Source organism: Podarcis vaucheri (assembly GCF_965113315.1).
Source record: "Podarcis vaucheri genome assembly, chromosome: 1".
Classification (NCBI taxonomy): domain Eukaryota; kingdom Metazoa; phylum Chordata; class Lepidosauria; order Squamata; family Lacertidae; genus Podarcis; species Podarcis vaucheri.
Genome location: NC_138759.1, coordinates 6,810,757 through 6,836,978, shown reverse-complemented (window position 1 = coordinate 6,836,978; position 26,222 = coordinate 6,810,757). Strand labels below are relative to the sequence as shown.

Sequence of the window (26,222 nt, the reverse complement as noted above, 5' to 3'; positions counted from 1 at the left end):
CCACAGGGAGGGAGCCACTACCGAGAAGGCCCTCTGCCTGGTTCCTTGTAATTTTGCTTCTCACAATGAAGGAACCACCAGAAGGCCCTCGGAGCTGGACCTCAGTGTCCGGGCTGAACAATTGGGGTGGAGACGCTCCTTCAGGTATACTCCGTGTCCTTGAAAAACATTCCTGACCCCCTCGCCCAAGTCCAGACATGTATTGAAGGTAGTAGAACAGAGAACTCAGAGGCAGAAAGCTCAGATTAGCTGATGTAGGAGTGACGTAGAATAGGGAAGACGTAGGAGGCTTGGACTTTACTTAGAGCAATGGCATTATTAGGGAAGGGTGCATTCCTCTGCCGCTCTCTGTGAATCATTGAATAAATTGCTTGGTAAGAACTTTTATCATTTCTCTGCTTCTTGGCTGCCACAGTGGGAGGGATATGATTCCCTGAAGCCTGGACAGCAGGAGAAGAGAGGGACCAGGAGACAGAGATGAGGCAGGCTGCTGAAGAAGTCAGGGGGTCTCTCTCTCCTGCTGCGACCAGCTCCCTTCCCCACTGGTCTCCCAGGACCAGAAGAGGTATGAAGAGGGCAGGGCAGAGACAGATGCCTCAACCAAGTCTTAGATTGCTTGGGAAGGACCCAGGAGAGGAGACTTAGATGATGATGATGATGATTTATTACTTATACCCCACCCATCTCGTTGGGTTTCCCCAGCCACTCTGGGTGGCTTCCAACAAAGGTTAAAAATACATTAAAACATCAGTCATTAAAAACTTCCCTAAACAGGGCTGCCTACAGATTTCTTCTAAAAGTCAGATAGTTGTTTACAGTGGTCGCTCGTGTTGCGAACGTGATCCGTGCGGGATGCATGTTCGCAACCCACAGCGTTCGCAACCTGCATCTGTGCACACAGATTCTGTGCTTCTGTGCATGCGCAAAGCGCAATTTAGCTCTTCTGCACATGCGCGACCACTGAAACCCGGAAGTAAGCCATTCCAGTACTTCTGGGTTTTGGTGGTCCGCAACCTGAAAAAATGCAACCTGAAGCATCTGTAACCCGAGGTATGACTGTATTTCCTTGACATTTGATGGGAGGGCGTTCCACAGGGCGGGTGCCACTACCGAGAAGGCCCTGTGCCTGGTTCCCTGTAACTTGGCTTCTCGCAGGGAGGGAACCGCCGGAAGGCCCTCAGAGCTGGACCTCAGTGTCCAGGCAGAACAATGGGGGTGGAGACTCTCCTTCAGGTATACTGTGGGAAGGCCCCACAACTGCCTCATAGGGGCAAGATCTACAGGGATGAGTTGCTGTGCTTCGTAGGCCTGGCCTCCCGAGCTGTTTGTTTCTTTGAATAAAGAGTTAATGTCACAGGCGCCGTGTGAGTTATTGCTGACCTGTTCCTGGCACTTGCCCCTGACGTCACTGGCCTGCTCTGCCCCCTCTTACCTGGGGTCTTCGGGGAGGATGCTGTTTGATGATGCTTTGTCCTCCCGCTTCCATCTTCAGGTCTAGCGGAACGGACCTCGGCACTGAGAAAGAGGGAGGAAAGAGGAGCATCTTTGTCACGGGAGTTTCTGCAAAAGGCTTTTGAATAAATAAATAATAATATTTTTAACATTTTTTCCCCCTGAAGTGAGGGATAAGGAACCCAACCTACTCAATACCCTCCAACATTTCACTGCAGAAGCTAAAGGAATCGGGGGGGGGGGTGCCCATCCTGTGTTTGCATCAACATATAATGTTTACATCAATTTTTAAAATAATAATAATAATAATAATAATAATAATAATAATAATAATAATAATTTATTATTTATACCCCGCCCATCTGGCTGGGTCTCCCCAGCCACCCTGGGCAGCTTCCAACAAAGTATTAAAATACAGTGGTCTGTTAAACATTAAAAGCTTCCCTAAACAGGGCTGCCTTCAGATGTCTTCTAAAAGTCTGGTAGTTGTTGTTCTCTTTGACATTTGGTGGGAGGGTGTTCCACAGGGCGGGTGCCACTACCGAGAAGGCCCTCTGCCTGGTTCTCTGTAACTTGGCTTCTCGCAGTGAGGGAACCTCCAGAAGGCCCTCGGCGCTGGACCTCAGTGTCCGGGTAGAACGATGGGGGTGGAGACGCTATTTCAGGTATACTGGACCGAAGTAGTTTAAGGGCTTTAAAGGTCAGCACCAACACTTTGAATTGTGCTTGGAAATGTACTGGGAGCCAATGAAGATCTTTCAGGACTGGTGTTATGTGGTCTCGGCGGCCACTCCCAGTCACCAGTCTAGCTGCCGCATTCTGGATTAGTTGTAGTTTCCAGGTCACCTTCAAAGGTAGCCCCACATAGAGCGCATTGCAGTAATCCAAGTGGGAGAAAACCAGAGCATGCACCACTCTGGCGAGGCAGTCCACGGGCAGGGAGGGTCTCAGCCTGCGTACCAGGTGGAGCTGGTAAACAGCTGCCCTGGATACAGAATTGACCTGCGCCTCCATGGACAGCTGTGAGTCCAAAATGACTCCCAGGCTGCGCACCTGGTCCTTCAGGGGCACAGTTACCCCATTCAGGACCAGGGAGTCCTCCACACCCGCCTGCCCCCTGTCCCCCCAAAACAGTACTTCTGTCTTGTCAGGATTCAACCTCAATCTGTTAGCCACCATCCATCCTCCAACCGCCTCCAGGCACTCACACAGGACCTTCACCGCCTTCACTGTTTCTGATTTGAAAGAGAGGTAGAGCTGGGTATCACCTGCATATTGATGGACACCCAATCCAAACCTCCTGATGATTTCTCCCAGAGGCTTCATATAGATGTTAAAAAGCATGGGGGAGGGGACATGGGGGGCCGTGTCTCCTGCATTGCAGGGGGTTGGACTAGATGACCCCTGGGTCCCTTCCGTCTCTACAGTTCTATGATCCACCACCACCATCGTCCTGACCCTTTTGGCAGTTTGTCTTTGCTTTTATAAATTGGCTTGGTTTTGGTTTTTTTGCTTCGTTTTATGCCACCTGCAGGATGACTTAATAATGACGGCATCTAATTTGCAAATTATTCATAATGCCCAGAAATTAGAACTTGGAGAGGGAGAGTGCTTTCTGGGGAAACTGGCAACCCCAAACAGTCAATTAGCTCTAGAAGATGCAGATCCCCTTGTGTGCGGAACAGAGCTCTCTTTCTCTCACACAGATCCATTTCACTTTCCTTTTTCTTTTTAACTGAGGGGATGGGGGGAAAGCACAGGAGACCCCCCCCAGTAGCTTCACAGATTTGCTACTCTGGCATAATAAGCTAGTTAAAACGGCTGTGCAAAAAAGAAAGGAGAAAACAACATTTTCATAATACCCGACAGAATCTGCTTTCTTATACCTTTCTGCCAGGTGTTTTTATGTGAGCGCACTTGCTGTCATAAAGCGCTCTGGGTCGTTTGCCAAATGCCCAGGACTCATTTGTATTCACCGCCACGTCTTCTTCGGGAGGGGGGGTAACATTCACTTTCATGTGCGCAAGGCAGCCTCTACCATGAGATCATCGGGGGGGGGGGGTTGAGGAGAGAAACATCCATGATTCTCCACGCAAGATTATTATTATTTCTCAAAGAAGGGCTCGTGTCCTTGTTTTCGGTGGCATGAATTCCTGGAAACAAAACTTTTCATGGAAATGCATAACATCAGGCCCGTCTTACACACAGAGGCTAGTGGCACTGGGTGCAAGGGTGCCAAGTTCTGGAGGGCGCCAGGCGAGAGTCCGGAGAACACTGAACGGGGCGCCAGAAGGCTAAAAGGGGGAAAAAACCAAGCCGACGCTTGCCGGGAGCAGCGCACGCACCCCCGTTTGCTCAGCGCAGGCCTGCTCGCTCGGTGTGCTGTCTGCCATGGCCCCTGCGGCATGAAGCAGACAGCTGAGCCGAGAGGCACCACGTCCAGCTTCCGCCTCTTCTCCACCGGGGGAGCCACCCTCCAGCCGCTGCCCGCCTCCTCCAGCCCTTAAAAAAGTTCAAAAACTCTGGGAAAGTGGGGGGCGCTGGAGGGATCTTTGCACCACGGCGCCAGATGTGCTTAAGAAGGCCCTGCATAAGATCATACCAGAAGCCTGTCAAATCTACAATCCTCATTCCAAGGCTCATCTGGGAATAATAATAATATTAATAATTTATTATTTATAGCCTGCCCATCGGTCTGGGCTTCCCCAGCCAATCTGAGAGCCAGTGTGGTGTAGTGGTTAAGAGCGGTGGACTTGTAATCTGGTGAACCGGGTTCGCTTCCCCGCTCCTCCGCATGCAGCTGCTGGGTGACCTTGGGCCAGTCACACTTCTCTGAAGTCTCTCAGCCCCGCTCACCTCACAGAGTGTTTGTTGTGGGGGAGGAAGGGAAAGGAGAATGTTAGCCACTTTGAGACTCCTTCAGGTAGTGATAAAGCAGGATATCAAATCCAAACTCTTCTTCTTCTTCTTCTTCTCTGGACGGCTTCCAACCAAATTTTAAAATACAGTACAGTGGTGCCCCGCAAGACGAATGCCTCGCAAGACGGAAGACCCGCTAGACGAAAGGGTTTTCCGTTTTGGAGGTGCTTCGCAAAACAAATTTCCTATTGGCTTGCTTTGCAAGACGAAAATGTCTTGCGAGTTCCTGCGGGGTTTTTCCCCTCCCCCCTTTTCCCCAAGCCGCTAAGCCGCTTATCAGCTGATCCTAAGCCACTAAGCCGCTTATCAGCTGATCCACTAAGCCGCTTATCAGCTGATCCACTAAGCCGCTTGACAGCTGATCTGCTAAGCCGCTTAACAGCTGATCCACTAAGCCGCTTATCAGCTGATCCGCTAAGCCGCTAATAGCGCTAATCCGCTAATGGGCTTGCTTCACAAGACGAAGAGACTCGCGGAACGGATTATTTTCGTCTTGCGAGGCACCACTGTAATGCATCAAACATTAAAAGCTTCCCTAAACAGGGCTGCCTCAAGATGTCTTCTAAAAGTTTGGTAGTTGTTGTTCTCTTTGACATCTGGTGGGAGAGCGTTTCACAGATTGCTCTGTCCCAAATCTTTTGCAGGCACAAACACTATTGAAAGGGGGGGTGTATAACCACCCTGATACCACCATGAGTACAAGTCATGAGGCCCCACCCCAGCTCTGAGATCTCTGGGAAAGGCCCCTCTCTTGGTCTCATCACCCTCACAGGGATATTTGGTGGGGATGCAGGAGAGGGCCTTCTCGGTGGCTGCCCCCAGAATTTGTACTGGCTCACTCCTTGCTGTCCTCCTGCTGGCAGGTGGAGACTGTTCCATTCCAACAGGTTTTTGGGGACTGATTATTAGTAAAAAGAATTCAAAAATTCAAAAAACCTAACAACCTAGTAATGAACTAAAAAATTCATCTGGCTAGGCTAGTCTTAAACAACAACAATGTTATTAGCAGGCACCAAAAAGAGTACATGACAGGTACCTTTGTGATGTCGATAGTTGGAGGATTCAGGACAGAGAAAAGAAAGTACCTCTTCATGTAGTGAACCTGTGGAACTCATTGCCACAGGAGGCAGTGATGACCACATACTTGGATGGCTTTGAAAGAGGATTAGGCAAATAATTCATGGAGAGGGCTATCGGTGGCAATGTTTCTGAATATCAGCTGCTGGAAACCGCAGAAGGGGAGAGGGGTCTGGTGCTCAAATCTTGCTTGCAGGTTTCCCATTTAAGCATCTCGCCGGTGGCTATGAGAACAGGATGCTGGACTAGATGGGACATTGGCCTGATCCAGTCTCAGGTCTCTATTCTGATGTTCTCATGTTCACACCTGCGGTATTCAGAAAACCCTGCCCCATATCTGTTGACTTGGTGATAAAATATCTCCCATGAAGGGGATGTACCTGCCTGGATCACCTGTATTTTAACAGGTCTGGCTTTTAGAAAATCATTCTAATTTCAATTTTAAACCATTTAATGATTACCCTTTACAGTGATACCTCGGGTTAAATGTCCTTCAGGTTGAGTGTTTTCAGGTTATGCTCCGCGGCGACCCAGAAGTAACAGAGCACGTTACTTCCGGGTTTCGCCGCATGCGCATGTTCTCAAAATGATGTCACGCGCATGCGCAGAAGCGGCGAATTGCGGCATGCGCAGACACAGGTTGCGTTCGCTTCAGGATGCAAACGGGGCTCCAGAACGGATCCCGTTCGCATCCAGAGGTACCACTGTATATGTTTTTGGCTTTTTGTGCTTTATCTGTGTTGTTTTAATTTGCATAACCCGCCTTGAGTCCAGGTCTGGGGAAAGGAATAAATAACAGCTACATATACAAATACAGATCCTGAAGCTGAGGCTCCAATACTTTGGCCACCTCATGAGAAGAGAAGACTCCCTGAAAAAGACCCTGATGTTGGGAAAGAGGGAGGGCACAAGGAGAAGGGGACGACAGAGGACGAGATGGTTGGACAGTGTTCTCGAAGCTACCAGCATGAGTTTGACTGCGGGAGGCAGTGGAAGACAGGAGTGCCTGGCATGCTCTGGTCCATGGGGTCATGACTAAACAACAACAACAACAACGTATGATATCACTGATCATCATCAGGAAGGCACAATAAAAATGACACCTCTATCCATTTCATTACACCCTAAAAAGGAACGAGGAATTACCTGTGGGATATGCCCCTTGTCCTATTTCTCTCAGAGGCGGAAGGTGCCTGTCTGATGCTGGATTCCTTTCCACCCAAGAGGCAAATGCGTTTCGACTTGTCTCCCTCTGAGGGCTCTGGAACGTGTAGACGGCCACCCTTCCCGGGACCTGCGGCCAGTCCTCTTTCATGGGCATGGGGGCTACTTTAGTCACCTTCCGACGGGCCTTTGAGGAATTCGAGCCCATCTTTCCAGACAGCGGTGAGTCGCTCTGGAAAAGAAGTAACAGCCAAGGGCCGCAACTCCCCAAACTGCCCTATATTCCATTCCCCAGGTCCATAAGCGTAGAGTCGTCAAAATGGGGGCAAGATCCAAGAGGACGAAGCCCACAGACTGAGAATTCCTCCGTGCAGTGGGGTGACATTTCCAGGTTTCAAGCTGAAGACGGGTTCAAAACACAGAGTTCAATGTCCACCAGGAAGGGTGAAACCCAAGAACAGAAAAAAATGGACAGGTTTCCAGAGCCACTCGTTCGACCAGCCACCTTTTGAGATGAAACTGGATTTCTAACGCAACCTACCGATGGTCTCCCAGTGGAATTTTCCCCTCAGGACGTGCCCTGACTTACAGGAGAGCCAAAAGTGCACCCATTCCCATGGCAACTCCCTCACAGACTCTTCCCATCTCCACACTTTGGTAAGTCCAGTTAAACATTGACCTGGCTTGGGAACTTCCTGTTATGAAAGAATGAGCCGTCTCACGGGGACTGAACATTAAGCCAGCCTGGAGCATTCCAGTGGATTGAGCAGACGAGACCAAGAATGAGTCCAACAGTCAAGAAGGCTGGTTTCTGCAAGTGCTGTGGAGGGAAGTGAGGGGCAAGTGAGGCTTGTCCACCTGGGAAGGGAGACCATCCAGGAGAAGGAAGACTCTGATCCTAAACCTCTGCTACCTTGCGGGATATCTGTGCTGGGCCCGGGGGTTAACCTGAGCCACACGGTCCAGGTCTGGTCCTGAATCCAAGGATTCCGCGAGGAGTCAGTCCAACAGGGCCAAGGCAGGAAACCGGGCTAGGTCAGGCACAAGGTCTCAGGCAGATTCCCGCAACCTGGGGCAGGGTCCGGCAGCCTTTTATCTCTGACGGGGTAACGGCCGGTCCTGATCCCCCAGTTACTCACCTCCCTGTCTCACCCGAAGGCGAGCACTCCTCCTACGAGTAATCAGGTCTCTCCTTCTCTCAGACCTGAGTCTCTGCAGCTCGGGAGATGTCGGTGGTTACTAGACCCAGAGGCCGCCTCAGCTTCCCCTGACCCAACCGGTAGTGGAGCAGCTGTAGGTGATGGCCCAGCTGAAGGCAATGAGGTCATCCCTGCATCTGGAGCCAGGGCAGGCTCAGGCCCCTGACTCGGCCCAGCTGGTGCTTGTTGCAGGGGGACCTGTGCAGACTTGGGCTCTTCAGAATCAGGACCAATACTCGGTTCACATGCCACCTGAGGCAAAGGATCCAGTGCAGTCTGAGAGTCCTCTGGCTCCGAGCCCGAGTCGCAGGCCATCACAATATCTTTGGGAGAAGAAAAATCTAAGGAGTAAACCCTACACAAATCCAGAGTGGAGTCCCTAAGACAGTTTTGTGGGGTGTAAAAATCACAGAGCAGTCAAGTACAACATCCCTAGAGTGGACATAAAAGGGGATGTCTGGACCAGCCAGTCGGAACTTCCTGTTTCTCCTAGGCTGGGACAGTCTTCCTCTGCATGTGACTAGAGGTGGGCGTGGCCTCACCTGCCCAGGTAACAAAAGAGCAGGACTGTTCAGCCATCTCTCTCTCTCTCTCTCTCTCTGACCGCATTCGTCAAAGAAGCAACATCTGCTTAGCCTAAGATGCTCTCCTTATGGGACAGTTTCCAGGTATATATTACTTTTCTAACTTAAGTCTGCCTTCTGGGATCCAATTGTGAACAGAATGTGAGTGAGTAAACTCTTTTTATACTTTTATAGAAGACTGTGTCATGTCTATCTTTTTATGAGGGACTAAATGGCGAATTACCAAAAGGAAAACGTATTTTAGAGTCTTTAGCGAGCCTGAGCAAACACATCAGCTGTGCAAGTTTAAAAAGGGGGATGTTACTCTGCTAAATTGTAGAACTTGTTAACACAAGTTGGAAAGGATATAATCAAACAATATATCCTCTCCTGCATCCCTGAACATTCCCACAAGTTTGATGATGCCTTGTACGCCTCCTTCCAGCAACTCCTGCAGCCAAGTTGGGGCCAAACATATTGCTTTGCTTTCCTTTGGACCTCATCAACCTGGTTTTGTCATCTGGGCAACCCTGGAGACCTCCAGACACACTGCCCAGGATTGTGCCCCAAGGAGGTCACTTCCTTGCTGCTAATGCAGCGGTTTGACTTTACCCTTGGAGGCACTCTCCACTGTCGCTCGAGACAGACGGCTGACAACAACCAACGACAAGAATGGAGGCAGAACATTGCCACCATGGCTATGAGCCATGGATAAATAAAGGACCCCTGACCATTAGGTCCGGTCGTGGCCGACTCTGGGGTTGCAGCGCTCATCTCACTTTATTGGCCAAGAGAGCCGGCGTACAGCTTCCGGGTCATGCAGCCAGCATGACTAAGCCGCTTCTGGCGAACCAGAGCAGTGCACAGAAACGCCGTTTACCTTCCCGCTGGAGCGGTACCTATTTATCTACTTGCACTTTGATGTGCTTTCGAAGAGCTAGGTTGGTAGGAGCAGGGACCGAGCAACGGGAGCTCACCCCGTCGCGGGGATTCGAACCGCTGACCTTCTGATCGGCAAGTCCTAGGCTCTGTGGTTTAACCGACAGCGCCACCCGCATCCCATGAGCCACGGATAGTCAATCATGAATATGTCTAATTGCCTTTTAAAACTATCCAACAGCAAAACCCCCATGAGACACCTTATGTTGGAGAAGCCTGCGAAGGAATTGGCGGTATCTTGTGGATGCATTTTTAATGGAGTCCTATCTCCCGTTACTTTTCAGCAACATCTCATCCAAGCTCCAGAAACAGCCCCAGACCATGCAGCTGATGGAAGCAGCAACTCATGAAGCAGTAACTGGCCTCGGGTCAGCTAGTGAGCATAATGGCTAAGATTTGAACCTGGATACTTGGTGGCACTATAACCAATGCACACACCCCTGGCTATTTTCCTGAATGGGTTATTATTTGAACCTAGGGCTTGCCAATCAGAAGGTTGGCGGTTCGAATCCCCATGACGGGGTGAGTTCCTGTTGCTCGGTCCCTGCTCCTGCCAACCTAGCAGTTCAAAAGCACACCAAAGTACAAGTAGATAAATAGGTACCGCTCCGGTGGGAAGGTAAACGGCGTTTCCGTGCGCTGCTCTGGTTCACCAGAAGTGGCTTAGTCATGCTGGCCACATGACCCGGAAGCTGTACGCCGGCTCCCCGGCCAATAGAGCGAGACGAGTGCCGCAACCCCAGAGTCGTCCGCGACTGGACCTAATGGTCAGCAGTCCCTTTACCTTTACCTTACTTTGCAAACCTTGCACAACAGCCTGAGCAAATTGCCAGTATCCAGCAGGCACGTGGGGATTCTTCCAGAATTTGGTTTGCGGACCACAGCATCTCTGCTCCCCCCCCCCCCGAAAACTACCATAGTTCAGTGGCAGAGCAGAAGTCGTTCACCGCTGGCCTCTCCAGTTAAAAGGATCGCTTGTGCACATACGGGAAAGAGCTGGCAATAATAATAATAATAATAATAATAATAATTATTATTATTATTATTATTATTATTATTTATACCCCGCCCATCTGGCTGGGCTTCCCCAGCCACTCTGGGCGGCTTCCAAAAAAATATTAAAATACTGTAATACATCAAACATTAAAAGCTTCCCTAAACAGGGCTGCCTTCAGATGTCTTCTAAAAGTCTGGTAGTTGTTGTTCTCTTTGACATCTGGTGGGAGGGCGTTCCACAGGGCGGGCGCCACTACCGAGAAGGCCCTCTGCCTGGTTCCCTGTAACTTGGCTTCTTGCAGCGAGGGAACTGCCAGAAGGCCCTCGGCGCTGGACCTCAGTGTCCGGGCAGAATGATGGGGGTGGAGACGCTCCTTCAGGTATACTGGACCGAGGCCGCAAGCTGTTGCCAGTCAGTGCAGACAAGATTGGGCTGGATAGATAGCCTGTTCTGCTAGAAGGCAGCTTCCTCTGCAGATCCTTGTCTCTAACATCCCACAGCACTTGCTCTGCAGAGCATCCACCCACCCCACTCCCCACATAAACGATTGTTAGGCTAGGGCACCCCGCAAGCTGGGGAACGATCGTTTTAGCGGCACTGCTGCATAATGCAGTAATGAAATTCATGACTCCGAGGCACATTCCCCAGCGCAGGTTACTCACCCACACGAAAACACTCTTCATGCTCCACCAGCTTAATGTCTATACCGCAAAGCATTTGCTCTGCAGTTGCGGGTGGTTTTCCTTACCAGCTGGGTGGGAAATGCATTTTGCCAGGGAAGGGGAAAAACAACAGGGGAAGGAGACGTTGAAGAGCTGGCAATGGGGAAGAAAAGTCATGTTCAGATACTGTTTTCCGATGGAATAGCATTGCAACTGAGACCCCTGAACCTGAAAGTCAGTTTGCAGATAAATTACCAGGAACTTCCCATTTGTTTTAGGCATTGTGTGCTAGTTATTAGACGTCCTTTCGCACTTGTTATGCATTTTGCAAGGAAATAATCCCCCAACACACAGTTGCAGTGTAGCTGCAAAGGAGGTATTCTCCTCCTCCTCCCCCCCCCCAGCAAGTTGGGAAATTGCTGAATATTGACACTGACAATCCAGTTTGGTGCATCCTTAATTAGAATTAAGTCCTCCTGAGTTTGATGGGGTTTACTTCCGTGTGTGCATAAGAACGCACACTCAGAAACCTGGGGCCAACAGGCAGTGTGTGTAGCCCTCAGGGTCTGCATGCATAAAACCCGTCTTTTAAATTCTGGAATCCTGCAATTCAGCTTTTGGGCAAGGAAGAGAGAAGGGGGGGGGGGGAGAGATTTATTCCAACACGTTTCTCCCTTTCCTGGACAGCAGACTGGCCACCAGATTGCAGCATTTAAAGGGTGATGAATGTGTAGCCTAGCTTACTGCGTCAATGTGAGGAGTTAGGAACACAGAACTGCAGACTTGGAAGGGGTCTCTAAGGGTCAACCCCTTGAAACACAGTAGTCAAAGCTGAACAATCCCTGTCAGATGGTCCCCCAACCTTTATTTCAAAGCAGTGTAAAACAACTTACAGTATTTTTTGCACCATAACACTCACTTTTTTCCTCCTAGAAAGTCAGGGGAAATGTCTGTGCGTGTTATGGAGCGAATGCCTATGGGTGGCGGGGGGATCTGCTGCAGTCGTGAGCAGAGGATCCATGGTTCCCCTTCCTTCCCTCCTCCGTGGCTCACTTTGAAACAGCAAAGCGGGAGAAGAGCCGCTGAGTGGGGAGGAGAGAGGGACAGAGAGCCTGCTTGCTTTAAAGGAGCAAAGCGGGAGAGGAGAGGAGCCGCTTACACAAGTCACCCCAAATTCACCAGCAGATCACATAGCATGTCCATGGCTACAGCTTGCACCTAAAAAATCACGCACCCACTGTTGCCTGGGGCCGCAGTGGTGCAAAAACGCGGTTACAAAGCATGGATCCACATGGATCCTCAGGATTTTTGCATTGGGCTACCCCAAACTCACCGTCAGATCACATGTCTGTGGCCGCAGCATGAACCACAAAAATCATACATCCACTGTTTTGTTTAGAATATATTTTTTTTCTTGTTTTCCTCCTCTAAAAACTATGTGTGTGTTATGGTCGGGTGTGTGTTATAGAGCGAAAAATACGGGTAAAGGTGGGTGTTAAAAATATGCCCAAGCAATTTTGCAGCCAGCCCTTGCTGATTTTGGGTGGCAGTGGGGAGGCAACCAGAGACAGTGGTCCCTTGGTTCTCAAACGCCTTGGTACTCAAAGAACCTGGAACCCAAACACTGCCAACCCGGAAGTAAGTGTTCCGGTTTGTGAACTCTTTTCGGAAGCCGAATGTGCTCTGTTTTGAGTACTGTGGTTCCGATTTGAGTGCCACGCTTCCGATTTGAGTGTTAACACTGAGGTCTGTCTGTTTTTGCTATTTATTTTGTGCTTTTGTTTTTACAGCTCTTTTTTGTTTTGTTTTTGTGACTGCGTGGAACCCAGTTCAGCTACTGATTGATTATGTGACTGTAGTACATTGTTTATTGCTTTCATTTTACGGATCATTGGTCTCGTTAATTAATAAAATTCATGTTAAATTGCTGTTTTAGGGATTGTTTTTAAAATTCTAGAAAGGATTAATCCATTTTCTATGGGAAAGCACGCCTTGGTTTTGGAACAGACTTCCGGAATGGATTAAGTTTGAGAACCAAGGCACCACTGTATCTAGAAACTTGAGCTCAGGGAAGAGTTGGGTTCAAGTCCCTTTTTAGCTTTAAGAATTCAGAGTAGCCCTGAACGAGTCGCTGTTTCTGAGATCAGTCAACCTCACAGGACTGTTCAGGGGATAAAAAACGGGGTGCCCTGGGAATAATCCATTTCACCAGCAGTAGGTATCACCATTGCTAGGATTGGGGGCAGGACTTATCTCTCTGTGTGTGTCCCCCCCCCCAATTTTTTTTATTCAAGTTGGTGCCTCTGGTGCCTGATGCTTGCTTGGACTGAGGAAGGAGAGACAAAAGTGACTCAGTGTCATGAATGAGCCAGCTCCCAGTGAAGGTTTGCAACCAGCTGAAGAAGGCAGCCAGGAACAGAGTGGGTTAACTGCCAGGAAGGATGAGCATTGGCTAGTGCTAACTCCCCCGCCCCTTGCAATGCTAATTGATAAGGGAATGGCTGAGAGCGGGCCGGAACCCAGCCAACGCTCTCAAGGAGTGCAAACTGGCACGAACAGAGAAGGAAGCAGTTTGTCAGATCAGGAAGAGATTGGAGCAGAGCCAATCCCTCCTAAGAGTACAGCAAGAATACTCATCGCAAATTATTGGAAGACACAAGATCTACCCACTTTGGAAGAATGGCAGATGAAAGTGATGGACTACATGGAATTGGCAGAAATGACTGGTAGAATCCGAGACCAGGGAGAAGAGTCGGTGGAAGAAGATTGGAAGAAATTTAAAGATTATTTACAGAAATATTGCAAAATTAATGAATGTTAGAATGATGTTTGATTGAAGTTAAGTGGTTTCTAGCTGTAGTGATATAAAAGAATATGGAAAATTGGATCTCTAAATAGGTAAAAAATTAATGTTACAATATATTAAGATTAAAGATCAGGATAATAAGGAGGGAAAGAAATTGCTGAATTAATTAATTGAATCGGAACACAAAAAGGGAGGTATGAGGAGGTCAGGGAAAAAAGGATATGAATGTAAGATATGGAAAGATTGATTTTTTTATTTTTATTTTTTTTCCCTTTTTTCTGTAAGTGTACTTACCTTTTTTATTCTGTATTTTTCTTGTATTTTTATTTTTGTCTTTTACTTTTGTATTTCTTGTTTTTATGTAATTCCTTTTTCTGAAACTTTAATAAATATTTTACAAAAAAAAAAATTCCTCCTAAGAGTAGGCTAAGGGGAAGGCTGTTGGACCGGAAACAAAGCAAGAGGCGCAAAGTGAGAAAGTTCAATACCTTCTGTTGAGGATATTTCACCCCTCCCATTGCAAGAATCTGCTGACAATGTTTCAGAAAGGAGGGGGCGGATTTTGCTCATCGCGTCTTCCACTCCAGTCTGTGGGAGTCTGAGTGTTATCATTATATATATAAAAGGTGACTGCTCAAGCAGCTGTAACACTCATGCAGTCCAGCGTCTCCGATTAGTCTTTAGTTAGTTTATGCAGTAGCTGTAGAGAATAAAAGAAGTTATACTTCAGAGCTATCGTTCGTGTGGTTCATACTCTGCTCTGCTCGGCTGACTTTTGGAACTAAGTTTGGTGCTCACAGCTCTAAGTTGTGAGTCCACAGCACTTAGACCTGCTTGCTGCGTGGAAGGTCTCTGGGAGTGCTTTTCCAGCTCGCCTGGCCCAGTCGGGGCTGAAGAGGTTGAGCCCAGTCGTTGGCACTGGCTCAAAGGTGAAGCTGACATCTGTAACCGGAAGGAGTCTTCAGAAGCGTCATCATGACTGAGGATGCCAGGAGGCTGTATTACGAGCCATCCGGAGCGATCTGTTGTTTTGACAATAAATCCTCCTTTTTGATTAACTACGCTTGCTGTGTGATCAAGCCGGGGACTGGACTGCTGACACCCAGAGAGAGTTTTATCCTGCCTTATACCGAGTGACACTGACAGGCCACCCAGTTCACCAACAGCAGCAGTTCACTAGAGTTTCAGACAAAGACCTCTCCCGGCCCTGCCTGGAGATGTTGGGGTTTGAACCCATGACATTCTTCAGATGCTCTAACACTGAGCTTTGGTCCTTCCCTGGATACTTTTGGTTTTATTATTTTTTGAAACATCCAAAGGAGAGCCATTTGACTTCGGAACATGGTCTCCAATATTCATTTAAATCAGTGCCGGATTTACGCATAAGATAAACAAGCTATAGCTTAGGGCCCCACTCTCTTGCCCCCCCCAAAAAAATAAAGGAAAACAAAACTGGATGTACATTTATAAAATATAAGATAAAAAAACAAATAAAATAAAACCTACATACAGCAACAGTGTTTTGTGTTGTGTAGGCTCCTATGATGTAAGTCATGGGCCCTGCCTGCTAGCCTGCTCCCTCAAATATCACTGGTTTGCTCCTTTCTATATATAGGGTGCCTACATTCTGCATGGACTGGTCGCATGGCAACATGTTCAAATGGCTTTAGATACCTATTAGGGACACAGGTGGCACTGTGGGTTAAACCACAGAGCCTAGGACTTGCCGATCAGAAGGTCGGCGGTTCGAATCCCTGCGACGGGGTGAGCTCCTGTTGCTCGGTCCCTGCTCCTGCCAACCTAGCAGTTCGAAAGCACGTCAAAGTGCAAGTAGATAAATAGGTACCGCTCCGGCGGGAAGGTAAACGGCGTTTCCGTGCGCTGCTCTGGTTCGCCAGAAGCGGCTTAGTCATGCTGGCCACATGACCCGGAAGCTGTACGCCGGCTCCCTTGGCCAATAAAGCGAGATGAGCGCCGCAACCCCAGAGTCGGCCACGACTGGACCTAATGGTCAGGGGTCTCTTTACCTTTACCTAGGTCCATCAACTACCATATAGCATATATTCAACACACACAAAAGTGACAATTTGTTGTTGACAAAGGACAGCTGGACATATCAAGGACCCCATTACCTTCAGGAGCTTAGGGCCTCATCAATCCTAAATCTGGCCCTGATTTCAATTCTGAGACCCTGTGGCAGCAAAGCACGGCAGTCAAGCCCCGTGTCACACCATGAAACTGATCAAATAACTCCAAGAAATATTGTGGTATAATGTGATAGTCCAGAGATTACAGCACATCGCTCTGTGTCCTAGATTTCATTAGGTCTTGCCTGTGAACTCAAGTACCATCGGTGGCATGTTTGCAGCAGAGATGAATCTGAGGAGCAATAAACTGTTGCATATGAACTGCGGTGAGAGGCCATCGCCGCTGTCACCGCTTCCTTCCAGAGCTTTTTGGAAATGCATTATTGTGTTTCTGGGAAGCTTCTCAAGCTGACATTATTCGCCACACGTTTTGTTTTCCCCGTCAGAGACAGAGAGAGGCTTGATTGCCCTTACGAGCCGAGGAATGCAATCTCACAGCTGCCTCATTTGTCAAATTGTATTTTTCTTTGCTCGGAGCGCCAAGGCAGTTTTCGCCCAGCAAAAAATTAAGTTAGCGGATTGCTTTGCTTCCGGATCATTGAAGCTCGTCTGCAAAAATAGGATATCTACGCCCTTGTTTTCATAGGTAGTGAAAATAAGACTCTGTCTGGGTTAAGGAAAGGGAAATCTGTCCGTTTCACTTTCTCGTTTTTCTAGTCTTCGGTCCTCTACAATTCTGCATCAGTTCTTCACCAGCATTTTAGTGTGAATTTCTGATATTGTTGTTGTTTAGTCGTTTAGTCGTGCCCGACTCTTCATGACCCCATGGACCAGAGCACGCCAGGAACTCCTGTTTTCCACTGCCTCCCGCAGTTTGGTCAAACTCACGCTGGTAGCTTCGAGAACACTGTCCAACCATCTCGTCCTCTGTCGTCTTCTCTTCTTATGAGGTGACCAAAATATTGGAGCCTCAGCTTCAGGATCTGTCCTTCCAGTGAGCACTCAGGGCTGATTTCCTTCAGAATGGAGAGGTTTGATCTTCTTGCAGTCCATGGGACTCTCAAGAGTCTCCTCCAGCACCAGAATTCAAAAGCATCAATTCTTCGGCGATCAGCCTTCTTTATCGTCCAGTTCTCACTTCCATACATCACTACTGGGGAAACCATGGCTTTAAGTATACGGACCTTTGTTGGCAAGGTGATGTCTCTGAATTTCTGATATACACATATCTGTATGCAATTTTGCCCAACACAATTAATTAATTTATATTATTTTCATGAGTGTGTTCCCTTCCACTCCAATAAATGCATTTTGTTTTATTTTTTAAATACACATTATTTGGCTGGAGGACTGCACTGTAAAATCTGAGAAAGTGAAGATTTCAAAAGATGGCTGTGTTTCAGTTCATGTAGTGTTTTGGAATATGTGGCTTAGGTAGGTTCATCTTTATATGCAATCTGAATCAAATTTCTCCCCATCCCTAGCCTGGGATGTTCTAGAAATGAATGGATCAGTCAGTTTCAAATCCTTATCAGTTCCACATGGGTTTATTCAAAGGTCTGCCCTGTCCTGTTCTGCATTAAAAAAAAATCCATATGAAAATTCATATTTAAATATATATATTTTTAACCACAAAGCTTGTATTTAAATATATATCTTATCCCAATGTACATAGGTCTTACCATATCTCATCCCAAAATGCTTATTGCTGTTCTGACACATCTTGGTACTTTTGTGGTGCCAGAGACTGAATTCAAATGGAGAAAAGTCTGAAATAATAATAATAATAATAATAATAATAATAATAATAATAATAATAATGTTCCAGTCTGTGTACTAGTCCAAGGGGTGTGAACCAGCTCAGTTCACTTAAAAATGAAGTCTCATCCCCAAATCCCCAGTGGAGTCTTGTTTAAAACCACTCAGCCTCTTGGGCTTGCCGATCAGAAGGTCGGCAGTTCGAATCCCCAAGATGGGGTGAGCTCCCATTGCTCTGTCCCAGCTCCTGCCAACCTAGCAGTTCAAAAGCACACCAAAAAGTGCAAGTAGATAAATAGGTACCGCTGCGGCAGGAAGGTAAACAGTGTTTCTGTGCGCTGCTCTGGTTTCGGTATTCCGTTGCGCCAAAAGCGGCTTAGTCATGCTGGCCACATGACCCTGAAAAACTGTCTGCCAGATGAGCGCCGCAACACCAGAGTTGTCCACGAATAGACTTAACTGTCAGGAGTGCTTTACCTTTACCATTCTGGAAAATGCACACTGGTGTGAAACTCAACACACCACCAAAGATCTAAGATTGGTTTTTCCAACATTAAAGCACCTATAAAAGTGTGTCTGTGAAGTGGATTTGGGCTGTAGCAATGAACACTCTAGAGACGCGGGTGGCGCTGTGGGTTAAACCACAGAGCCTAGGAGTTGCCGATGAGAAGGTTGGCCATTCGAATCCCCGCGACTGGGTGAGCTCCCGTTGCTCAGTCCCTGCTCCTGCCAACCTAGCAGTTTGAAAGCACGTCAAAGTGCAAGTAGATAAATAGGTACCAATCCGGTGGGAAGGTAAACGGCATTTCCGTGCGCTGCTCTGGTTCACCAGAAGCGGCTTAGTCATGCTGGCCACATGACCCGGAAGCTGTATGCCGGCTCCCTCGGCCAATAAAGCGAGATGAGCACCGCAACCCCAGAGTCCTCCGCGAATGGACCTAATGGTCAGGGGTCCCTTTACCCTTTACCTTTAATGAACAATCTGCTGGTGCTGTTTCCCTGATCAGGATAAACTCTCCAAAGCTTTTATTAACCTTGTGGCAGTCATGGGATCTGTTATAGGGGCACTGTTATTCAGTGGTTCCACTCTTTCCTCCTGGGCCGTGTCCAGAAAGTAATGTGTGTGGGGGGGATGAGTGTTCAGACCCCTGGACTCTCAATTGTGGGGTGTCTCAGGGTTCTGTCCTCTTCCCCATGCTTTTCAACATCTACATGCAGCCACTGGGAGAGATCATCAGAGGGTTTGGGCTGGGTGTCCATCAATATGCAGATGATACCCAGCTCTACCTCTCTTTCAAATCAGAACCAGTGAAGGTGGTGAAGGTCCTGTGTGAGTGTCTGGAGGTGGTTGGAGGATGGATGGCGGCTAACGGATTGAGGTTGAATCCTTACAAGACAGAAGTACTGTTTTGGGGGGACAGGGGGACGGCGGGTGTGGAGGACTCCCTGGTCCTGAATGGGATAACTGTGTCCCTGAAGGACCAGGTGTGCAGCCTGGGAGTCATTTTGGACTCCAAAGGCCTTCTGGTGGTTCCCTCCCCGTGAGAAGTGAGGTTACAGGGAACCAGGCAGAGGGCCTTCTTGGTGATGGCACCCGCCCTGTGGAACGCCCTCCCATCAGATGTCAAGGAAATAAACAACTATCTGACTTTTAGAAGACATCTGAAGACAGCCCTGTTTAGGGAAGTTTTTAATGACTGATGTTTTATCGTGTTTTTAATATTCTGTTGGGATTTTGAAGATGCTCGAACTCAGGACGCAAGGGAGAAATGTTCTAAGAGGAAGGCACACTGTGGAAGGACATGGGTCCAGAATTGGCCTCCGCAGTCACTTACGGACTCATTGTTAAAACCGTGTTTATGGAAGACAATCTTACTCAGCTGGGAGTGATCTCCAAAGAAGAAAGAATAATATTTTTTTGGCAGCCGGCCAGAGTGGCTGGGGAGACCCAGCACAATGGGCGAGATATTAATAATAATAATAATAATAATATCACAATGCACCTTCCAGTAACTCCCACAATCTACCCAATCGGTTCCCATTTGCACTCACTTGGCCTCTTCTACACTGAGCCAACCCCCTTCAGGGGAAAAAACCCAAAATTTCATTAGATGCCAGAACTGGATTCCCTCCATCCCTTCCCTTCTGAACGGAGGAGAGGCGCCAAGGGCTCCCTCTGACCACAATCTGGGTACTGTAGGTGCCTTTTCCCATCAACGAGCTGCTTTTTGTGAACCGGCCGCTTCTTCCGCTCTTTTGGATGTGGCAGCCATTTTGTGTCCCCCCACGTCCGTCCCCCATGGCAGCCATTTTGTGTCCCCCAGCACTCCCACGGCAGCCATTTTGTAGCTGGCGCCCGCGGCGCTTTTCGCAAATTCCAAACGCCGACCCCCCGCCAACCTCCAGAACCAAACACAGACATATATAGCTTTCTTTTATTTGCGTTTCTGTATAAAAAGGAATTTATTGTCCTTATTTGCACCTACTCCTGGGTAAAGTGTACAAATGTAAACAGCTTAGGTATCTGATGTGTTTAGCGTTGAATTTACAATCCATTCCTGTTTAAAATAAAGCTGTCTCTTTTTAAAGCATACAAGTGGGCGAGGGGGGGGGGAAAGGGAATTATTAAATCATATTCACAGAATATACATTGGCGTGCACGCAACTTGAAGCCCGGCCGGCTCTAAGCCAGCGGTATAGACACAGTCCCGTTGACTCGACTTCTGCTGCGGAAGTGGACGCTGGAGTCCGTGACGTCCTCAGGGTGGTCTTCACCCTTCTTCTCCTTCAGGCTGTTGATGAATCGCAGCGTGATCTCGTCCCATTCCTCCGGAAGGAGCATAAGCAGGAACCCGAGGCAGATGATGGTAGTGGCTCCCAAACGGACCACGCTGAAGATCACCTCACGTTTGAGAAGATCGACAGCTGGGGAGAAAAGGGGAGCAAGGAGATTAGCGAGAGATGGGGTCAGGGGCATAGCTGTCAACTTTCAGATTTGAAAATACAGTGGTGCCCCGCAAGACGAAATTAATTCGTTCCGCAAGTTTTGTCATCTAGCGAATTTTTCGTCTTGCGAATCACGAAATCCCATAGGAATGCATTGAAAATCAATTAATGCGTTTCTATGGTCAAAAAAAGTCCAAACAAAGCCAAATTTGGTACAACAACAGTTTATTAACTGCTCTTTAAAGTCACACATACTGTAAAGAGCAGTTCAAAAATTGAAGGGAAAATAAATTAACTTTATAAACAAAACATGTCTTTGTTTTTGGACAAAGGAAACAAAGTCGCGAGACGTTTTCGTCTTGCGAAGCAAGCCCATAGGTGAAATTCGTCTTGCGAGGCAAATCGAAAACGGAAAAACCTTTCGTCTAGCGAGTTTTTTGTCTTGCGAGGCATTCGTCTTGCAAGGTACCACTGTAAGGGATCAGCAGCCTCGAAAATAAGGGATCAGCAGCCTCACCTGTCCCAGGGACAGTCTACAGGATATCTAACAAACCGGGATAGCAGTGGGAAGCAGCGGGAAATGGCGCTGGAATAAGGGAATTTCCCACAAAAAAAGGGGAAGGTTGACAGCTATGGTCAAGGGAGCTGTCTCATCCTGAGGGCCTCATGTCATGGGTGGGCAGAGGGGAAAGTGGGTGGACTCTTGCGGCTTCTGTCTTTGTACAGCGGAAGACAGAGGTTCTTATATTATTATTATTATTTACATATATGTTCCACCTTTCCACCTCCTACCAGTGCTGGATTTATGTATAAACTAAACAAGCTATAGCTTAGGGGGGCCCTCTCTTGGGGACCCCAAAAAAATTTAAAGGGGAAAAAACCTGGATGTACCTTTCCAAAATATAAGATGAAAAACAAATAAAATAAAACCTACATACAGCAACAGTGTTTTGTGTTGTGCAGGCTCCTCTGATGTAAGTCATGGGCCCCGCCTGCTAGCCTGCTCCCTCAAATATCACTGGTTTGCTCATTTCTATATATAGGGTGCCTAAATTCTGCATGTGCAAATGGCTTTAGATACTTATTAGGTCCATATAGAATATATTCAACACAAAAAGCAGCGACAAATTGTTGTTGGCAAAGGACAGCTGGACATATAAAGGGCCCCATTACCTTCAGTAGCTTAGAGCCTCAGCAAACCTAAATCCAGCCCTGCTCCTACCCCATGTATTATTATTAGAATTTATGTATAATTTTTAATTAAATTTCTTGTTTTACAATTAAGAATATTCATTAAACAACCTTAAAAAATAAAATGACTTCACTTCTTCTCTTTCCATGGTTCATTTTACATAGCATAAATCCCTGCACACTTTACATAAACTAAATCATTCAATATATTTCATTATTACACCCATGGAAACTTATTTACACTGTTGAATTTATCTGAATGCTGCCAGCAATTTCAAGTGTACACAATTTCCCCCCATACAGTCAATAAACATTTCCCAATCTTCTTTAAATGAATGTTGTTCTTGTTCTCTTATTCTATATGTTAGATTCGCAAACTGGGCATATTCCATCAGTTTAAGTTGCCATTCTTCTTTGGTTGGGACCTCACTCATTTTCCATTTTTGGGCTAACAATACACGGGCCGCAGTAGTGGCATACATAAATAACCTTTTTTGACACCTGTGAATTTCCATCTGAATTATCCCCAACAAAAAGGACTCTGGGGTTGTTGTGTTTTTTTTGGAAAGGTGCTTTTAAACATTTTTTTTTCCAATTCATTAGGGGGTGTGGCTTAGGAATTTTATGTAAATAAATAAGCAAGTAACCCGGGCCACACGCAGAGCCACTGCATTGATCAAAAGGCATTATTTATACCTGCATTGCCAGGAACACTGAGCAATGTCCCGATAGATATTAAGATTGGGTAAGTAAGCACAACTCCGACATTCACCAGGATGTTGAAAGCTGCGGAGAAAAACAGCAAAGTGTGAGGTTGTGGAGAAAAAGAAGAAAAAGAGATCTTCTGCACCACCAGGATCAGAACCGGCAAACACTGAATTTTTCGCTCTATAAGACGCGCCAGACCACAAGACGCACCTAGTTTTTGGAGGAGGAAAACAAGAAAAAAAATATTCTGAATCTCAGAAGCCAGAACAGCAAGAGAGATCGCTGCACAGTGAAAGCAGCAATCTCTCTTGCTGTTCTGGCTTCTGGGATAGCTGCGCAGCCTGCATTCGCTCCATAAGATGCACACACATTTCCCCTTACTTTTTAGGAGGGAAAAAATGAGTCTTATAGAGCAAAAAATACAGTAAATAAATCTTTCTTCCAGAGTGCCTTGTCCTCCTAAGGTTCTAGATCATGGGTTGGCAAACTAAGGCCTGGGGGTTGGATCTGGCCCAATCGCCTTCTCATTCCAGTCCGCAGACAGTCTGCGAATCAGCGTGTTTTTACATGAGCAGAATGTGTGCTTTTATTTAAAATGCATCTCTGGGTTATTTGTGGGGCATAGGAATTCGTTCATTCCTCCCCCCCCCAAAAAAAAATAGTCCGGCCCCCCACAAGGTCTGAGGGGCAGAGGACCGGCCCCCTGCTGAAAAAGTTTGCTGACCCCTGGATGACAAATCCCACCTGTTCAGGAAAGGACAACCAAAATGATGAATCGGATGGAGCGACCTATGAGGAAAGGTTATAGGGTTTGGGACTTTGAATTTTGGGAAAAGTCAAGAAAGACTGTGGAACTCCCTCCCACTGGAGAAAGTGACTGCCATCTCCTTGGATGGCGTGAAGAGAGGATTAAACAAATTCACGGAGGATACAAACAGATTACCTAGCATCTCGAGATTGGGTTGGGAATGTCACCCATTTGAAAGTCTAAAAAGCTGGGGGGGGGGGTTGTGTCAGGTTTGATAGTCTCTCCCACACAAGACGCAGCCTCTGACAGCTTTATTACTTCAGATTTATTCAGCAATTACAGGGCTCAGCAGTCTGAGCTTCATTCACTCGTTCGTCACCTTCGGAGTCAGTTGACGGATCTAGCTTCTTTTTCTGGTTGAAGCAAGATACTCTGCACCTTTCCCCCCACCTCTTTCCTGTCATGCGCTTTTCTGCCAAGCAACTCAATCTCCAACTTTTCGGAGACTGTGGTCCTACTATCCCTTTCCCCTCTTCTGTTGCACCCTCTTCTCTCTGCTCTGTGTTACTTTCAGAAAGGCCAGGCTGCATTCCTGAGTGAGAAATCTCGCTTTCACTGTGTGAAGGAATCAGGTACCTCTACTTACGAGCACCTCTGGTTACGTATCCTTCGGGATATGCTCACGGCAAACCCGGAAGTATCGTATTTTTTGCTCTACAAGACGCACCAGACCATAAGACGCACCTAGTTTTGGGAGGAGGAAAACAAGAAAAAAAAATATTCTGAATCTCAGAAGCCAGAACAACAAGAGGGATAGCTGCGCAGTGAAAGCAGCAATCCCTCTTGCTGTCCTGGCTTCTGGGATAGCTGCGCAGCCTGCATTCGCTCCATAAGACGCACACACATTTCCCCTTACTTTTTAGGAGGGAAAAAGTGTGTCTTATTGAGCAAAAAATACGGTATTTTTCCGGGTTTCGTCCTGCGTGCATGCACAGAACAGGCACCTCCATGTGTGAAAACTTCGGGATCCGACCAGAGCCCTGGAACGGATCCCGTCCGAAAACGGAGGTACCACTGTACTCTCTGGCTCTTCCCCTTCCCTTCTGGATTCCTCTCTTGCCTGTCAGAAGGGGAACGTCTCTGACAGGTTGAGACCGTCTGCATACAAAGCAGATGTTCTCTTGCTGAGCTGTGGCCTATACCTAAAGTCCCAGTGGGTTTTATAGGGCATATCCCCCAGCAAAATGAACTAGGGCTGTAGCCCTTTGTCGAAAGGAGTGGGACTTGAAAGTTAGGCGCATGCCTCACTCAGCCTTAATGGGACCTTCTGCACTCAAAGCAGTTGCTCCACTATTGAGCTACAACCCTTTCCCAGCTCACAGCTAATAAACATAAAAAATGTGTCACCTTCATCTTATCGCCCCCTCCCTCTTGAAAGCCCTCCGGTATGAACTATGCAACATGTAATCCATCAAGGAAGTAAATATATTATTTTTTTCTGTTTTTTTCTTCGTTTTAACAGATCTGTGGGTGGGCTGTCAGTTGTTTGTTTGTTTGTTGCTTTCAGTTGCCTTTGGCAAGAAAAAAGCAACCAATACATTTAGCAAATAATAATAATAAGGGACGCGGGTGGCGCTGTGGTCTAAACCACTGAGCCTAGGACTTGCCGATCAGAAGGTCAGCAGTTCGAATCCCTGTGATGGGGTGAGCTCCTGTTGCTCGGTCCTTGCTCCTGCCAACCTAGCAGTTCAAAAGCACACCCAAAAGTGCAAGTAGATAAATAGGTACTGCTCCAGCAGGAAGGTAAACGGCGCTTCCGTGCGCTGCTCTGGTCCGCCAGAAGCAGCTTAGTCATGCTGGCCACATGACCCGGAAGCTGTACGCCGGCTCCCTCGGCCAATAAAGCGAGATGAGCGCCGCAACCCCAGAGTTGGCCACGACTGGACCTAATGGTCAGGGGTCCCTTTACCTTTAAATAATAATAATAATAATAATAATAATAATAATAATAATAATAATAATAATAACAACAACAACAACAATAATAATATAGGTCAGGGATGGGAAACCTGCGACCAACCAGATATTGTTGGACCTCTCATCACCCCTGACAACTGGCACTGAGTCTGTTCCACTGTTGAACAGCTCTTGCCATCAGAAAGTTCTTCCCGATGTTTAGTCAGAGTCTCTTCTCTCGTCATTCGAATCCGTTGGTTCGGATCCTGCCCTCTGGGGCAGGGAAAGCAAGCTCGCTACACCTTCCACGCAGCCACCTTGAGACGGTTGTGCAAATCGTAAACATTCAGGTAAAGCAATAAAACAGGGATAAATACCTAGCCAGAGGCCGGCTATTCCGCACAGGTAGCCCCAGGGAACGGCCGAGAAGGGAGACCAATACTCCACCTTGGTGAAATACAAGATGATCGGTGTAAAGGAAAGGAAGACCAAGTTGAAAAAGCCAAGGGTAGAAATGAAATGGGCCGCTTCTCCAAAGTTTGCGCTCCCCAGGAACATCTTGAAGAGAACCTAAATGGGGGGGGGAGGGGAAAACAGTTCAAGCTGAGTGCAACCTCCCCAGTTGCTGGGGAACAGAGTAACTCAAGATATTTTGGTGCCCAAGGCAGTTCAGCAAAGGGTTAGCCTCCCTCCCAAAGCTATGGTGCAACTTCCCCAAAGCTGGTCAAGTTATTTTGACATCTGAGGCACGGAATCCTGGGGGCAAGAAGGGGGTTGGGCTAGATGACCCTTGGAACCCCTTTCCAACCCAACAATTCTACGACTATCTACCCATTGAAATAGCAATTTGGTGTCCTTTTGGGACGCGCAAAAGCTCCGACCTGAAGCGGCCACCTCACTCTGCTCAACAAGGGCAGGGCTGGTGAGGGGCGTGGCCTGTGAGGAGGGGGTGTGGCCTGTGTGGAGGGGCGTGGTCTGGATGGAGGGCGGGGCCTGTGTGGGCATGACCTGGGAGAGTCCAGTTGGAAAACCAGCCAGCTCTTGGGTGCT

General features: G+C 47.6%; 2 protein-coding genes across 4 annotated transcripts in view; both read right to left on the bottom strand.

Annotated features, from left to right (window-relative positions):
• The window catches only part of CCDC198 (coiled-coil domain containing 198), a 32,133-nt gene extending 12,185 nt beyond the window's left edge, over positions 1 to 19,948 (bottom strand). The window contains exons 1-2 of one of the 3 annotated variants that reach the window (XM_082219467.1): positions 19,720 to 19,948; positions 1,433 to 1,515 (exon numbers count right to left, since the gene is read on the bottom strand). In XM_082219467.1, coding sequence (XP_082075593.1) covers positions 1,433 to 1,515; positions 19,720 to 19,933 — 297 coding nt within the window. In that variant the 5' untranslated portion in view covers positions 19,934 to 19,948. Of the gene's footprint in view, positions 1 to 1,432; positions 1,516 to 6,594; positions 7,634 to 10,972; positions 11,315 to 19,719 lie in introns of those variants that run through there. The other 2 variants (XM_082219468.1, XM_082219466.1) reach the window with 2 other exon arrangements.
• A 96-nt stretch (positions 19,949 to 20,044) lies between these two features.
• SLC35F4 (solute carrier family 35 member F4) overlaps positions 20,045 to 26,222 on the bottom strand; it is a 159,654-nt gene continuing 153,476 nt past the window's right edge. Inside the window, exons 6-8 of the mRNA XM_082218834.1 lie at positions 25,550 to 25,742; positions 22,457 to 22,546; positions 20,045 to 20,548 (exon numbers count right to left, since the gene is read on the bottom strand). Coding sequence (XP_082074960.1) covers positions 20,307 to 20,548; positions 22,457 to 22,546; positions 25,550 to 25,742 — 525 coding nt within the window. The 3' untranslated portion in view covers positions 20,045 to 20,306. The remainder of the gene's footprint in view (positions 20,549 to 22,456; positions 22,547 to 25,549; positions 25,743 to 26,222) is intronic.